This window comes from Neodiprion fabricii, chromosome 1 (assembly GCF_021155785.1).
Source record: "Neodiprion fabricii isolate iyNeoFabr1 chromosome 1, iyNeoFabr1.1, whole genome shotgun sequence".
Lineage (NCBI taxonomy): Eukaryota > Metazoa > Arthropoda > Insecta > Hymenoptera > Diprionidae > Neodiprion > Neodiprion fabricii.
In genome coordinates this window covers 4,057,763-4,073,896 of record NC_060239.1, presented here as the reverse complement: position 1 = coordinate 4,073,896, position 16,134 = coordinate 4,057,763, and the positions used below count along the sequence as shown (strand labels likewise).

General features: G+C 41.7%; 3 protein-coding genes across 11 annotated transcripts in view; all 3 read right to left on the bottom strand.

The window, feature by feature from the left end:
• The window catches only part of LOC124187757 (rap guanine nucleotide exchange factor 2-like), a 103,266-nt gene extending 101,869 nt beyond the window's left edge, over window positions 1-1,397 (bottom strand). For 6 of the 8 annotated variants that reach the window (XM_046579850.1, XM_046579852.1, XM_046579856.1 and 3 more), the window contains exon 1: window positions 1,158-1,396. The gene's annotated coding sequence lies outside the window, so the exon portion shown is untranslated. Of the gene's footprint in view, window positions 1-1,157 lie in introns of all 8 variants that reach the window. The other 2 variants (XM_046579854.1, XM_046579859.1) reach the window with 1 other exon arrangement.
• A 450-nt stretch (window positions 1,398-1,847) lies between these two features.
• LOC124187760 (U4/U6.U5 tri-snRNP-associated protein 2) lies at window positions 1,848-5,686 on the bottom strand. Its single transcript, XM_046579874.1, has 10 exons — window positions 4,714-5,686; window positions 4,049-4,327; window positions 3,799-3,974; window positions 3,504-3,729; window positions 3,147-3,433; window positions 2,926-3,054; window positions 2,784-2,845; window positions 2,470-2,692; window positions 2,296-2,403; window positions 1,848-2,119 (listed from the first exon to the last, which is right to left on the bottom strand). Exons 1-9 carry the CDS (start codon window positions 4,793-4,795, stop codon window positions 2,344-2,346), a joined length of 1,524 nt encoding a protein of 507 aa, XP_046435830.1. The 5' UTR covers window positions 4,796-5,686; the 3' UTR covers window positions 1,848-2,119; window positions 2,296-2,343.
• A 365-nt stretch (window positions 5,687-6,051) lies between these two features.
• The window catches only part of LOC124187759 (glutamate receptor ionotropic, kainate 2-like), a 63,542-nt gene continuing 53,459 nt past the window's right edge, over window positions 6,052-16,134 (bottom strand). For both annotated transcript variants that reach the window (XM_046579873.1, XM_046579872.1), the window contains exons 13-21: window positions 13,317-13,421; window positions 10,980-11,237; window positions 9,833-10,030; window positions 9,539-9,764; window positions 8,704-8,868; window positions 8,461-8,567; window positions 7,370-7,630; window positions 7,177-7,233; window positions 6,052-6,874 (exon numbers count right to left, since the gene is read on the bottom strand). In XM_046579873.1, coding sequence (XP_046435829.1) covers window positions 6,785-6,874; window positions 7,177-7,233; window positions 7,370-7,630; window positions 8,461-8,567; window positions 8,704-8,868; window positions 9,539-9,764; window positions 9,833-10,030; window positions 10,980-11,237; window positions 13,317-13,421 — 1,467 coding nt within the window. In that variant the 3' untranslated portion in view covers window positions 6,052-6,784. The remainder of the gene's footprint in view (window positions 6,875-7,176; window positions 7,234-7,369; window positions 7,631-8,460; window positions 8,568-8,703; window positions 8,869-9,538; window positions 9,765-9,832; window positions 10,031-10,979; window positions 11,238-13,316; window positions 13,422-16,134) is intronic.

Here is a 16,134-nt window from a genome sequence, read left to right as displayed (position 1 = left end):
TTTTCTAAGCACGCATCGTTGCGCTATAAACGTTGCTAAAACTGCAACCCCGTGATGATAAATTTGATATTATATCACGCAATTGTCGTAGCGACGACGATAAAATTTAACGATGCTGAAGTTAGTAACGATACATTAGGGGGTTAAAAAAAAAAAACGATCACGATTTTGCAATTTTGTAGTAACTTTGAAGTGGCTATGTTTTGAAAATAGGAATTACTCCTGCCTTACTATAATTTACCGCACATCATAGATTCCTAAAATTACGAAATACGAATCATTACAATTAGGTTAGTAACAGTCAGCCTCGTAAAATTAACCAGTTTACTCAGTTGTTGAAATACTTATATACCTATACCTACATCGCGTACGGCGAGGTGAAACAGCTAGACATATCGCACGTGTGTACATCGAATGCACACGCCGCAGATGATGTACGAAAAACTGGCGCACGCAAAAAAGCTGAGGAACATAATACGTTACACTGACTTACGCGCAAGATAGTAGATACGGTATTCCTAGTGTGGCGTGCATACGTCCATGTATGAACGAGGCATGAGACGGTAACGGTACAGTTAATTGCGCGGGTAGATGAACGCGTCTCTTGATCGAGGTGTTTTTTTATCTAATTCTTAGCGCGCGTGCAGCAGCCGCCCGCGATCCGTGTGCATTTGAAAACGTTGATAACAAAAAAGGCTGAGATTTTTGTGAATATAAGGTGCATTCGAGGCGGCTGGCTGGCGACGCTTCGACTATAGTCGCGCGGTCAAATATTCGTGACAAGGGCAGTATATTACACACCTCGATGCGGCGAGTAGTCAGGTGTTGGATCCAGGCACAACCGTTACAGCCGCCAGCAGCAGCACCATTCATTTACATTTAAACCAACAGCATCATTATCCTGCCGAAATTCCGATTCACGGCTGCCGCGAGGTATTAGAATCACCTCTTCGATCCCAACTGCCGATATATCGTGTATGCATCCGTGCATACCTCACAAGTGACAACGTTCGGTCTATTTGTAAGACCTGAAGACAGGCACGAATCACGCGAGTGGGCAAGATTCAATTGTTTTACTTATCGCAACGTTTGATTTGGTGACTTTGAAGGCAGGCACAGACCGCGCGGCGTGATCGAGATTCAATTGTTTTACTTACATTCTCGGCTGTTTCTCTTGGAAATTGTAATTTCGAAGAAGGATGAGTTCCGATCGGTTAATCCATCTCGCACTTATCACACTCACACACACGGATACGTACACAGCACAGATAGGCAACAGACAACTTCACGACGGTTCGTTCGGGGGTTTCGATTCGAAAACAAGTCGACCGACCGCGTGTAAACACGAATACCTTTATCTATCGATGAAACGAACTCGCGCACGGCTCGGAGCCGACTCAAGACTCGATCGCTGCCGAGAGTTCGGCGTTGTCCCGCCGCCTTGCGCGTCACGTCGAGCCGGGCCGCGCTTGAGGCTTCTGCGCATGCGCCGATAACGCGTTCGAAGCCGCGGAAGGTTCGCTTTCGGATATGTTTTGAGGAGCTTTTACGCCGGCTGCACGCGATCCGAAGCTCTGACGGTTTTTAAGAAATTATCGTATCGCGTGACCTCCGACGACTACCGAGCGATGCGATTTTCAAAGGTTTTACAGCGATTTATTGGCCACGCGCGACTCGTATAGACTCGATTCTTCCACGTGTATCGAACAAACGACGGCTACGGAACGCAGTGAAGCGAACTGCCGATCCCGGGGATCCTGTTTCCAACTCATTTGTTTCTTCTTTGTTTTTTCAGGTTCAGGATTGACTTGGCAACCCTGCCGGTATATTCGAAGTGAGACACGACGTTATTTTTTAAATCAGATTTTTGTTTTAAAACATCAACAATATCTGTAAATAGATTAATGTATCTAAATATCGTACATTACGTCTTATCCTCTTCCTAATATCGCAGCCGAACGATTGCTGCTAATTTCCGGAGTCTTCAAGGGCACGATTACTCGTAAAAAAAATTGAAAGTTGTATTCGATGGGTAATAAATTGCGTCACCAGTATCGATTTACTGTTTTTCTCTTTCTTTGCCACCTTAGTTCAACGACCCGGAGCGTGCGTCATCTTTCTATAAATAAAAATTACTATTCAGCCTGAATGAAAATCCTTGGCTTTCCGATCGATTGGTTTGAAAGTAGGGACGTTTCTGTGTGACACGATTTTTTACTATCCTTCTCTCCTCGTTTCAAGACACTCTGTGTGGAGAAAAGGTTCAGTGGCTATTAATTGTTTAAAATATCGTACTTTATTAAATGGTTCATTAGGCGTCCTCCTCCCTCTTTGTACAATTATTTATTTCGCTGTCTGGAATCCTTCGGTTTCGAAGCCAGCTTCCCTCCGTAATTCATAGATCTGCAATAAATTGGTGTGTAAGATTATGAAGTTGCATTACGATCGTTAGGGTAATGATATGATTACCTGAATGTAAGCTTCGGTCAACGTAATCATTTGCGGCAATATTTGCGTCACGTGTAAATCCTGCATCTCGTACCACTGGCCTGTGCCTCTGTGCAAAACGTGAACTCTGTACGTTCCTTGACCGGGCTCACCGTCGTGAACTATGTTCGCTACCAAGTCGTACGTCGTGTACGGGTGTCTAGCCTTAACTTCCGGCGTGAGGATATCACCGAAATCTACATTTCTGCAATGTAATTTGTGGAAAAAATGATTTTACTCAAATGTCATTATTGTAATTGCGTTATTAAAAAGTACAAAAGCAAGCAAGCACTCACTTGACGGGAAAATTAACGATGGTGGGATTCTTCTCGACGAAGAAAGTATTCTTCGTAAATCTCTGTAACGTGTAAAAAAGTTTTTGGTATAGTTTTTTTAATTTTGAATAATTAGTTCGTAAATCGTATTTTATTCACGTACCTTGATGTACAAAATAAGATAAGGTGGTAGTTCGGTGATTTCAAATCTCTTCATGAAATTTTCCTTGTACGTTTTATACTCTTTTTCGGCTACTGCATTAAACTTGTTTAGTAATGTATACAAATTCACCTGTCAATTAAAGAATAAAATTACCAAAGTGCCTGATATTCAATGGAACGGGTTTTACGTGATGACCAACAATATCGATTTGCCTTGCTAACCTGAGGAATGATATTTTCCGTAAATTGGTCCTTGAAGAGCGGAGGTGGGGGCAGATCGCAAGTCAGGTACAAGAAAGGGCTTTCAGTTACGGTTTCTCCATACTCGAGTGTATTCAGAAGCTCACTTCGTTGACTCTCTTCCAGTTCTAGTGGCGGTATTTTCCGCGTATAAATCCGCATGTGGCCAAGAAACGTTTTGTATATAATGCTAGAGTCTTTTTTTTTCGTCCCATTTAGCGCCAGATGCAACGCGTTGAGAAACCAAGACAGAAAATCCACCGGATCACCTGTGGCGCAAAAATGTGAGTTCACCATGACAAGAAACGTGCGTATAATCATCGTAAAAATCTGGACAACCTTGTTCTGTGAATTGGAATCTTTTTTTGCTCCACAATACAACAGCTTGAAGCATTTCATGCGGGCTGACATGAGCCTTGAAATTTCTGGGATTCCATAACTTTCTCATCAACTCTCCGAACCTCTGGACTAGAAGGTAAGACGAATCTCCTGGCGGTCGTTTCACATGGGAGTAATTATATTCTCTCAGGAAGAAATCTCGCAATGGAGTAACGTGAGACAAAGCCTGTACAGAAAAGTATATCAAGGTTGCTTTTCGCAAGTGTCATATTTGGCGTTGATTGTCCAAATTTACCTGCAAAATGACGTTGCAGTAATCATTTGCCTTAATGTTGTTCATTCCGACTATTCCGGGTGAATACATCGAGCCATCTATAGCTCTGGATAATTTGTCACTTTTGTCCAACTGAGAAATTTGCCATTTATCGAAAGTAGGATTTAGAACGTACTTTATGTCGTCAAGGGATGAATCTGTAAACATTAGGAACAGGGTCAGGGTTGAGCCGAAATCGGAAGATTTATATTATATAGGTGTGTCAACTTACCGACAATTTCATAGTTGTCCGGTAAACAGTAAAATTTAAGCGTGTGAAGATTAAGAAATACATGATGACTTTCAGCGACGCTATGAGTATAGGCGTGAGTGTTAGTGCCTCTACCTTGGAAATATTTACCACAAACTAAACAAGCGTAAACGTTGATTCTGGAAAGAGACACAGAACACAATTTCTCAAAATCAAAATCCAAGAATTGACGATTGATCGTATCGAGGTAAGGGCACAGACGTGGAGCCTCTGAGTTCGATCTATAGGTTTTTTGCTGCGCTGTAAGAAAATAAAAATGAATCATATGAAAATCGATCTGTTTGTAAATGATTTGGAGATACCGAGGCATGAAAATCGAGATACCAAAGTCATTCAATGAATTATACTCAAAGATTCAAGGTAAGGTTTGTCGCGTGAGATAATAAACAAGTTTCCCGAATTCGGAATCACTCACTACTGGCAAAAACGGATATATTTGCTGTCTGTCTAATTGGGAATGAGGAGAATTGATGTTTCAATTAAGTAATAAAATGCAAGCCGAACGTGACGAACTTGTGGGTTAGTTTAGGTTATGTGCCGTTGCGTTGATGAAAAACTTTTTACTCGGGCAGACATACTATCACAAAAACAACGGTATTATTTACTATTTGAATTACAACAGTTACCATCGTTATCGTCGTCCGAATCACTGCCGTGTTCCACTAATTTCCTCTTTAGTTTACTTCCCTGTTTCCTGGACGCCATCATTGATGTTTGTTAGTTTTTCGACCTTCGACCATCGAGGTTCTTCGACTACCGATGAATAACTCGAGAGTCGAATGAAACTTACTTCGAGTCGGTTCAAATACTGACGAATTTATCGGTAGTCGGTGAATTTGCCAAATGCGGACTTGCTAAATAATGAAAATGTATAGTTATCTTCAGTAAACACTTTGCGGTACTTACCATCCAGCAAGTAATGCGTAATACAGAGCGTGCTTATCATAGCGAAGTGCCGCTGTAGCGGTCGAGGCAAAACAAATAACAGACATTAACGATTGATGTTGTTGCAGCAAGAACGAGAATCTAAGAAACTTTGACTACCCAAATATATTTCAGAACATTAATCATTTATCATCTACTCAACTAGCGCATTTCCATTGTAGGAGAGAATCTGGATTTACAAGAGGGATGAACCAATCGCACTAGATTTGCACAATCATGCGTCAATGCGATAAGATCTATGCTTAATTTACGTAATCATTGTTTACCGAAGTTGCAAAACATCCCGGCTGTAGAAATGAAGAAATGAAAGAATAGATTGGTTTCTCTCGATTCAATAGAAAAACAAATTCCCTGCTTGTCTATTTTACCAATACGCAATAATTATCGATTTCAAAAATGACTTCGATAAGACTTTTTTTCCTTTAATGAAATGATTTTTTTTCACAGAGATTTTTAGGAAGTTGATCGTCGAACGGCAACGTATCCACGGTCTCAATCGTATCGAGTGACAATACGATCGATCAATCCTTTTCGCGAATACATGTGCTCAGTTTTCCCACGGATACTCACCAGTAGATGATAAGTAATGTTTGGGCTAGATTTCAAGCACACAAAGTTTGTTAAACACCTATTTATGCTGCAATACTTAACATCGTTTGGTAATTTAATTCGTTCGGTTTCGACCACTACAGTGGCACTCCACTATGGCTATTATTACGCTTTGTGTAACGATCCACTTGAGTATGTATCGATGCCCAGCCTGCGTTTACTTAAAATTTAATAAAATTGAAATAATTAAAATTACATTTATTAAAAGAATTAATTGAAATTAGTTCCAAAAACGTTTTTCATTTTCGATTATTTTTCCGCATAATCGTACAAGGAAATACGAAAAGAATACCATAAGCGGAATGCAATTCTCACGGATTATACAACGTATATTATACCTGTATCAATATGAATAGCCTAAACATAATTATCTGCACAGCTCACACGAATGCAACATGTATAGATGTGTGTAAATATTGTAAGTTGTACTCTTTAATACTAACATTCATCGTCTTATTATGATATTACACAATAGTAATTACACATTTAAATTCAAATGTATAAACTAGACAAGTTCTCGCTTATCGTTATACATACTAAATCCGTATGTATACATGTATACCGACTATTTATTTACAATAAATATATATCATGATCGCGATTTGGATTCGTCATTACCATTCACCTGTATATTATATTGTTCGTTATACACGACGTGTAAAACACGTCATGTGTATCAAGAGGTACTATAGTTCACATGGTATCGTCGTTCCAACAATAACAATCACAATTTCAACTCAACTCCTCTAAATCGTTTATAATTACATATTACAATAATTCTGTGCAGTGAACTCAATTGTACTCGGCTCTGATCAATCAGCAAACGTGAGTTGTAAATCCGTTTATAGATCTGAGACAATTGATCGGGCAAAGGACGGTGAAACCACGAATAACTGCCTGAGATCGTACGGATTTATCTACCGCGCGTGTACCGACCGCATTAGAATGTACCAGAAAACAGAATTAACGCTTACGGTTGAACGGCTGGAAAAATGAATAAGTAATGAACGATTGAAATGACATAGTTTTGCTCAAGTTTACGTAAAGCGTGAAATTTTCAACCACGCTAGGAGAAAAATTCGGGTGAAAATTTGTCAAAAGTAAAACGAAGAATGACGAAGAACTTCGGACTTGTTGCCATCTTCAATCGTAATCAACGTCGAAGTCGTGCGAAAGTCCGTGATGCATGTGAATGTGGGGTGGAAGGTCGATGGCGCCCCCCAAGCTACTCCTCTGAAAAAATTTCAAACTTTTTCCCGTTGTGCGAAACTTTTTATACACCTACAACAATGCCGATTTCAAATGGGATTTGTTTTTTTTTTTCTTACAAAATTTCACGGTTATCGTGGTACTGTACATACTCGGTGCTTTACAAATTAATTTATACGCAGCGATAATTGCGACAGCTTTATTTTTCGATTAGCTGGGTGTAAACTAAAAAACAAAAACTACAGGTGCAGCGGAAAGCGAGTTCGAGAGTTTGAAATAAATAAATAATAAGAGAACAAAGAAGAAGAAAAAAAAAAAACACACACAAACCAACTGCAGGAACGAGCAAACTTCCATCGATACAAACTCTTTCGACGTTCGATCTGCGGATGTTAAGCTGCGCGTTGAAAACCGGCGATTGATGTAATTGCAAATATCCTAGAGGGTTGATTTCATCTCCAGGCGCATTCGAATCGCATGCATTTCCAAGGAAGACGTTATACGCATTTACGAAATCACCTGTGACCTCATCCCGTTAATCGGTGTGGGGGTTTGATTTTCTTGGAGGTAACCAGATCCTCTGTTTGACGAGCATTTTTCGCATCCCCGTCTTCTGCGCTTTGAAGAATTGCAGCGAATCGCCAGACAGAGCTCTCGAGCCATTTCAGAGCACAGCGATTCCTGGGGGTTGGAATTCTGCTGTTGCTGTTGCTGTTGCTGTGTCGCCTGAGGAATGCCTTGCAGGGAACCGGAGCAGGTCGGAGGTCCCGTTGGCCGTTGCTGCGGGATAAGAAGAAAAAAAAAAACGCCAACGTTTCATAAGTTCCTGCGAGCGTAAGGACATTCGCAAAATTGCGCGGCGAACCATTTGCGAAATTCTGCATAGACAGCGTGCAGGGCGGATATAGAAACGATTTTCAAACGTCCATGCCACGATTTTACGAATGGAAAGGTCGAGTTGATGTTTCAATAACTTCGCTGCAGCGTGTAAAAGAATGTCGACGTGTTGGTGAAACGTTTAGTAGAAGCCGATCATGGGTCTCTAAATTTTGACGAGAGAATTCTAGGTCTAAGGTTTAAAGTAAATACGAACGAAATGAAAATTTCTGTTACAAACACGTTTGCGATTGTGTCTAACCGTGTCTCACCTTCATGCCTACGTCGAATCGGTGAAGCTAGTAAGATTTTCGGTCATGCTTCAATCCACGAGTTCATGCTGTAATGTTTGAATCTTGGATGGGTTTAGTCATGAAACGAAACAGATTAGTTCGTCTAAAAATTGTTGTTCGTGAAGAAAATCGTAGCAAGACAGTAGCACTAAACACAAGAAGCATCAAATTATGCGAACGAAATACTCCTGCCAACGATCTTTACTACCTCGAGACGAGTTCTTGGTTATTAAAATAAAGAAACTTGCGTACCTGCATTAATTACGAAGCAATAGCAAAGCGAGCAAAGTATAATGCGTGCAATTGAATTGTGCGGAATGGACAATGCCATTCTTCGCAAAAAAAAAAAAAAAAAAAAAAAAATTAATCTACTACTTTCAGCCACATAGCTGTACCAAAAGTCCTCGACAAATTTTCGCCAGCCTGATGAATGAAACTCACTCGTTCGGCGGGCGGTGGTGCGTTTCTTTTAGAGTTGTAGCAGAACTCGAATATCGCAACAAGAACTGCGAATGCGAGACCGCAGAGAAGGACGACGAATACTCCGCCTACAAATTTGAGGCGGCGGGCTTAATGACGCGTTGAAAGAGCGAGGGTGTGCAATATTAAACTCCCATTCGGAGATACATATGTAAACATTATCACGTAATACGTTCGCCTGTAGGTACGTGCATAAATGTATACCTATATTGTCGACGCCTAGGGCGTTGGCTTTGCTCTCCTTCCCTTTCTCGGTCCTCATGCACGTGTCGCCTGGACTCTTCCACCATTTGTCGTACAGCATCTGGATCTCTCCCTTCTCCTGCAGCTCAAGGATTGCCAGCGATATTTTGTCCCTCCAGGGCGATCCTGCGGTACGCATACTTGAATGTTCGTAATTGACGAGGGGATTGGGACGGGGTTGAAATTCCGAATTTGAAGAGTTCCGGAGGCGTCAAATTCCGAATTTTTTTTTCGTAGCGAAACTTGAAGTGAGGAGATCGAACTTTGACGAAACGTCAAAGTTTCGAATGATCCGAAAACGGTCGCTCAAAGTTCCGAAAGAGCGAGAATGAGAAGATTTTTAAATCTGAAACATTGTAATGCCGAGTGATCAAAGATTTTCAGTTCTGTCAATTTCTAGTTTGGTGTAATTTCACCACTTTGATCTTTCTTTCATCTGGATTTTCGATATTTCTTTAAACCCACTCATTGAGTAAAATTCTCTGCGTGAGTAAATTTTAATTTTCGGAATTTTGCCCTATCGGAAGTTTACTTCCCGCGAACTTTGCTTTATCGTAACTTGAATTTTCGGATTCTTGCATAATTCGGAACTTTGAGGCTACGGCCTTCCAACCATTCGAAACTTTGTTGTTTCTTCAAAGTTCGATTTCTTTACTTCAAGTTTCGCCATCGAATACTTCGGAATTCGGTGCTCTCGGAACTTCGTCCCCGTCCCGTGATCTAAACATGCGTAGGTACAACTCGAGCTGCTATAAAAAAGCGAGATCAAGTATCCGCGACTCGAAATTGCACCGACCCATCGGCGTTGCGATGCCGTATCCCTTGCTGTCCAGCAGCCCGCCGATTTGCGTGAGATTGCAGTCTCTCTGTACGATGTAGTCGAGCATCGTGGACTCCATGAGGAAGGCGTAGTCGCCCTGAAGGACGCGCCGTATCCCCTCTTCGTAGGTCGGCACAAAAACCGAGGGTTTCTTGTTCTCCATGAACCGCCACATCTTCTTGTAAGTCTCTATCATCGAGTCCTGAAACAGGCGAAACGCGGCACAGCCGTCGGAATTTTCTCGTCGACGATCACGAGGCGGAAACTCACCCTGAAGAAGGTCATCGTACTTCCGCTATCCAGCGTCCCGTATACGATGTCCGTCTGCCCTTCGAGGTCCTCCGCGTTCTCGATCGGCGTTATCATCCTCTCGACGGTCAGAAACGCCGCCAAATTTGCGGTGTACGACGATATTATTATCAGGGTGAAGAACCACCAGATACCGCCGACTATCCTGGTGCTGGTTGCCTGAGTTCATTCGTACCGTCACAATCGTTTGACACGCGTTGATACCGGTGCAAAAACAGTCTACTCGAGGTGAAAATTTGAAAAACAAGATACTCGCATTTAGCGAAATTATTGTATCTACGTGTAATTTTTGGCTCTCTGCAGGTCGCCGCGTGCACCAGTAATTATCATCGTTACCCAGGCGTAAAAATTTCTCATTATATCCACAGACAGCTGCATGCAGTTGCGCAGCTGTGCGAGACTGACGCGCAATTATATCGGAGACGGGGAGGGTGGGAGTTAATTACGCAAGGGTTGTTTGCCACGCGGATATATCTAATTATATCTACGTATTGTACTGTATCAAAAAAAAAAGAAAAACGATTTTTTCGCTTTTTTCAAAATTCAAGTCGAAAATATTATGCCATATGACGAATAAAAGATGCTATCCAAGTTTCAGCTCTTAATGTTAATATTTAGGCGTGCGTCATCGCGATTATCTATTTCCCACTTAAATAACTTGGGAATTCGTTTTTTTTTAATTTTGGAACTTTATAACTCGTCAACGCATTAGTGTACTGGTAAGACAGAACGTATTTTTTGTAGGGAATTGAACGCTCTACAAAAAAGGTCTGATATCATTTTACGATAAATCTACTCTTTCAAATGTTATTTAAGGTCAAAGTTGAATTTACATTGAATTTCATGATATTTCTACTTTTTCAACGAAATTATCAGACTAATCGTAAAATTTTATGGAACGTTTAATCTCCTTCAAATTATCTCTCAGTCAGTTTTTGGAAATTCTTGAAAGATCTTTGGATATATCTTAACATGCGTAAGTCAAGATTTTTCAAAATCAATTCACGTTCAAATGCAAATAACTAAAGATCCTTCAGGAATTTCCAAAAACACTTGACATATATTTACACGGGGTTTTCTGCAGGAATAAAAATTGAAGCGGCCGTACCTTCGGATTGAGGTCGCTCCCCTGTTGCATCAGGGTGCCGATCGTGAACCAGAAGCTGTTCGCCATCGAAAATTGGTTCTCGACTATGTCTGGCCCCGCGTGACAGGGATGAGGGTTGTTCCATTCGTAGGGGCTGAAGCGAGCGACGACGAACATCGTCACCGAGACGAGAACGTACGCCGCTAAGACGTAGAGCCATATCTCGATCGCCAGGGGATTCATGAAGGAGAAAAGTCGAGCCGGGTGGCTGGTTGGAACCTGCGGAAAATGATCCTAACTCAGTTGTTATCGACGGTTAAAAAAGTCCAAGTTCCGTTTCTTTTTCTTCTTTTTCTTCCTCCTGTTTTTCCAAAAAATCGCGAGTTCGGTAAAATCGTCGGAGAAGTCGATAAGCGTGTATACTTATGTTTTTCAACCTGTCCGACAATCCTTTCCGACATTTTTTGACGTAAAAAAGGAAAAATTATGCTCAAGTTGTTGTTTCCTGATCTACGAAAGTATGAAATATTGTACGAAACGAAAGTTCGTCAAGCTCTCCTAGAATCGCGATTGCGATTCTCCGTCTTCTCATCGACGCTGGACGAAGAGCTCCGAAGGCAGGCTGACATTAATTCCAATTAAGTCGTTGACTTGGCCGTATAATTACAGCCTCAGCGCATGGCTGACCGATTGGCGCAATTAAACGGAACCGTCTTGCATCCTCTGAAATGGAATTGATAGTTAGAGTAGCACGCGCGGCTGTCGCAGCCACCGATGATCGTCGTCGTTAAATACGCTTATTTGCGAATTCTTTTTCCCACTGACTTCTATCTTTTTGCACGAGATTAAAATCGGGACAATCACTTGATTCCGACTAAAACTTTCGTCCAAGTTAAAGAAATGAAACGAAGAAAAAGGAAAATCTCGTAGTTTTCTCGCATTTTTTCGAGGTATCAAACATCTCTGGCTCAAAAATACACTGACAGTAAGCTGGAGTGACGTACGAGTTATGAGAAAAATTTTCTACTTACCTACGTCGTTCTTATCGCTCATGTTGCAGACGGAACTCATACGCGTGAGAGTTTAAATCCGAGACGAGTAATTCCGATCGATGACTAGATAACACGATTGACAAAACGAGGAAGAACCAGAAAGCGAGACACCTATAAACTTTGTCAATTACTCCAAGTTTATACCCTCCGCGGTAAGGATGACGAACCGCCGTCTCGATGAATAAACGATCGCGACGCCGGGCGTCGCGGTCGGGACGAACTTTCGCGATATTGGCTCCTCTGATTCCCACGGTCTTGATCACCCGACTGCCCAAGACGAATGAATATTTTAAGGGAATATCCCGGGTGCGGAATCACCGCTGGTACCTAATTGAACGTGTCTGCGAAATTAATTTTCCCACTTTCTCGGGGCATTTCCTGAAACTTTCTTCAACTCCTGAAATATGCGAACTGCAAGCGAACCACGGATACATTAGGCGCTTTTAATATGTAATAATTGTATCGTTGGCTAGGCAGACGCCAAGTCCGCCGACCCCGGTAAATCGATCAACGATAAAACCTAGACAATCGGCTCACCCTTGGGTAATTTAATAATTTCTCTTCGAGAGTCAACTGCATCAAGTCCGAACAGTCGATGGCCGCCACATCGGCCGGGGATGAATTAAAACCGGACAACCGTGTCTCGGGGTAAAGGTCGCAAAGTTCTCAAAAAACGAGCGGCTTTGAATTTTCCCCCCTTTGTGTACACATTTTCCCTCGATCCGATTCAACGCACGATCTTTCGATACTCGCCGCGCGGTATTTTACAACTACACACGTGTATACATTCGCGTAAAAATATTATACGTGGCAAAGGGGGAGGAAATTTTTTTTATCGAATATAGCTGGAAAGGAAAGCGAGTTACTTCGGTGCGACGTAGAAAAATGAAATAAAAATACACCTCTCGGTCTCCGCACCAGGAGAGCCAATTTTCAATGACAAAGTGGGCTTCAAAGGTGAAGCTTGTTCGGTACGAAGAGTAATTTTAAAGGCAAGGGGTGCGGGTTTACTCGAGAGACGAGGACTGCCCCAGCCAATTCAAGCGAGGCTGCATCTACCCGTAATTGGCGAACCGAAATGCGATCCATTTTCGCGACGAATACCGGAGCCGTTGCATGTACAGGTATACATACCTATGTACAGCAGAGCGTTGGCGGCGGTGGAAAATACGAAGATGAAATTTTCACCCAACCGCTGCACGTGTAGAATGCCTAAATACAATGTCGGAATCCAGCGATAATCCACCCCTCATTATCCACGTCTGTAAAATATTGCCTAAGGTGTAATATTTTGTTGTAATTATACCTTGAACAAGATTGATATCCCCAAATTCATAAACGGCTTTGTGAAGTCGATCACGCTTTCTCTCGCGTAGTTTATCGTCATCGAACCGACGGCCAAGTCCGCTTTCTGAAAGAAAATATAGACAGAAATATTTCAACGTTCGAATAACGATAATTTTCTGATGAGAAAAAAGTAAATCGAAATCGTCGTACTTTTGTCTCAGATCATCGGTTCACCGATTTACAATATAAGATTCCGAGACGAAAATTTGAAAAGATTTTCATTTATTTTTCGCTGCTGTTGTCCGTCGATTAATTATTTCAGCTGCTTTTGTTGTTATTCTCAAGCAGCCGGAGACCTGCAGATTAAATTGCTTGCAAGTGCGGGTGCATGTTACAAGCTCGTCAAATAATTCAAGCAGGGATGCGGTATAAACGACAGAGTTTAATTTCCCGGATTGCGGCGAATGGAGATTAGAATCGATCGTTGTTGTCTAACTAAGTTCGTCGTTAGAACGTAGCAACGTGTTAACTGATAAACCGGGCAGAGCGTCCGGGGATCAAGATATTGGGAGAATTGTTAGACCGGAAATAAACAAGCAGAGTTTTTGTGGGGTGAGAGGGCCGAGAAATCAAACGACGCTAATGATTACCGTCGGTGTTGGATTCCCTTCTTTCTTTCTTTCTTTCTTTTTTTCTTTCTTTCTTTCCTTCTTTCTTTATTTCCTTACCCTCGTTTATTATACGCCGAAAAGATGACAAAATTTGAGGGAACAATAGAACCGAGATTCGTTCGCGGATCTTTCCACCCTTGCAGTTTATACGCATCAATACATACACGTGTAGACAGCTGCTCCCTGATTTTTATTATTTTATTACCCGTGACTGCCGACTTCTCGTCGACGCTTCTCAAATTTAACGCGCCTCGTTCTTCTGCTTCTTATTAAACCTGTCTTTCTTTATTTTTTTTTTTTCGAAGGGCGGCGAGGGTTGGGGGGGAGCGGTAAACAGTACAGAAGCCAGCTTTGATTAATTATTCGCGTTTTTTAATTGTTATCTGCTTCCAGTGATAATTAGATTCCGCACACCGAGGCTTCGAGGAGCAAAAACTTTTATCCGTAAAAGTCTTTGACGACAAATTGGCTAACAGAAATCCAAAGAAGACATCTGAAACATTTTAGGATCTTTTATTTTGCAGTTTCTCCAGTCCCGGAAAAATTACAAACTCGGCGCAAATGACATTTAAAATATAATAAGTATAATGTTCGCTGAACTACTATGCAGATAAGCCGGGATGTTTTTCGAAGAGGATTATACGAGTCCGGGTCTAATTCTCGTCCCGGATTTTCTTCCGGTTGACGTAAAGCGCGAAATTCGCCCGGGATAATATTAGTAAGCACGTGGCGGTGATAATTAACCGTGGAAAAACATGATTAATTCCTCCGGGTTTTATTTTCACCCTCGCAGGAGCCGCGTTACTCGGATGACGGTTTTGTTGTTAATTTGTCAACCTGTTACGCGGCTTTAGTACGCGCGGCGAGCTAATTTCATACCTGACTTGTTATACGCCGGAGCTTATCTTATTTTTAATCGCAGGATTTGCATTTATTTTCCCTTCGAGCGAATTAATAATTGTGAAAAAAATAAATAAATAATTAAATAATCGAAAACAACGAAGAGTCATGATTATAGAGAGGCGAAAATCCTTGTCGATTTTTCTTCTTTTTTTTTATCCCATTTCACTATGACAGAGAAAAAGTCGAACCGTTCAAGCGTAACGACAACGCGCGAAATTTCGGCGAGACGGTGAAGCGGACGAAAACGATTATAGTTATTTAGTTAATAAGTCTGCGTTAACGAGAGAGGGTTTAATGTACCGAAAAGACTTAGATATCATCGTACTTGTACTACCCAGAAGGAGAATAGGCGCGCGCTGACGCTGCAGAAAAGACTTTAATAAAGTGTCCCCCCCCCCCCCTACTTTACAACATAGCTATTGTACGATAAAACCACATGTATATGTATATTATATACAGAGTGAATTGCTAACGACCGAACGGTCCGTTATCCGCGACAATTCAGTGCGCATGCGCTGAAATCCAAGAGCAGTTCTTTGCCATTATGACCAACCGTCGTGAACGTAAGCTTCAAAATTTGTGAGATTACTTATATGGCGGGGAACCGTTATCTAAATTTATGACGGTTGGTCACCCTGGTAAACAATTGCTCTCGTATAGTAACGCATGCGCGTTAAATTGTCGCAGATAACGAAGTTTATCAACATCAAGGTTTAGGGAAGTGCTGAAAAAAAAAATTAGACCGATCGATAAAATGCTGACAGTCGATGCAGTAAAATGAGTTTTATAGTTAGACCTGGACTCAATTCCGATTGTTGATTAATTTTTCCCCGCCCAGTCGATAAAACAGTATTATTGCAAGAGCTGGTCGACCGCAAGCGTCAAATTGAATCAATACGATGGTTCGCTAAATAAAGATCAATATAACAGAATGGAGATGAGCCTTGTTAGAAGTAGTTCACAGCAACGAAACCGCGCGACCCGCGTACGTTTCTACAATTCAAATCTGTATCATTTTCGCCATATGATTGAGCTGTATAAACATGGATCGAGTAGGAATGGTAGGAGAGCGAGTCCTCGAGGTCATTGGTATGCAAATGGATTCCGATTCGCTGCCGTGCACCGCCTAACTTTTGCGTTGATGTGCAGTAATACTGCAGGTCCGTCGTTGCGGTCGCGATTCCGCGGGGACGCGGATGAAACGCTAATTCAGACCGCGTGCAAAGCGAAGGCGAAACTTTCCGCACAATTTCAAAACTCTTT

What these genes read in the sequence shown, in the direction of transcription:
- LOC124187760 (XM_046579874.1), bottom strand. Translation starts at nt 4,795, where the DNA reads ATGATGGCGTCCAGGAAACAGGGAAGTAAACTAAAGAGGAAATTAGTG. An exon ending in ACTGCAACGTCATTTTGCAG is followed by an intron (nt 3,730 to 3,798) that starts GTAAATTTGGAC and finishes TTTTCTGTACAG; the next exon opens with GCTTTGTCTCACGTTACTCC. An exon ending in CGGAAAATATCATTCCTCAG is followed by an intron (nt 3,055 to 3,146) that starts GTTAGCAAGGCA and finishes TTTAATTGACAG; the next exon opens with GTGAATTTGTATACATTACT.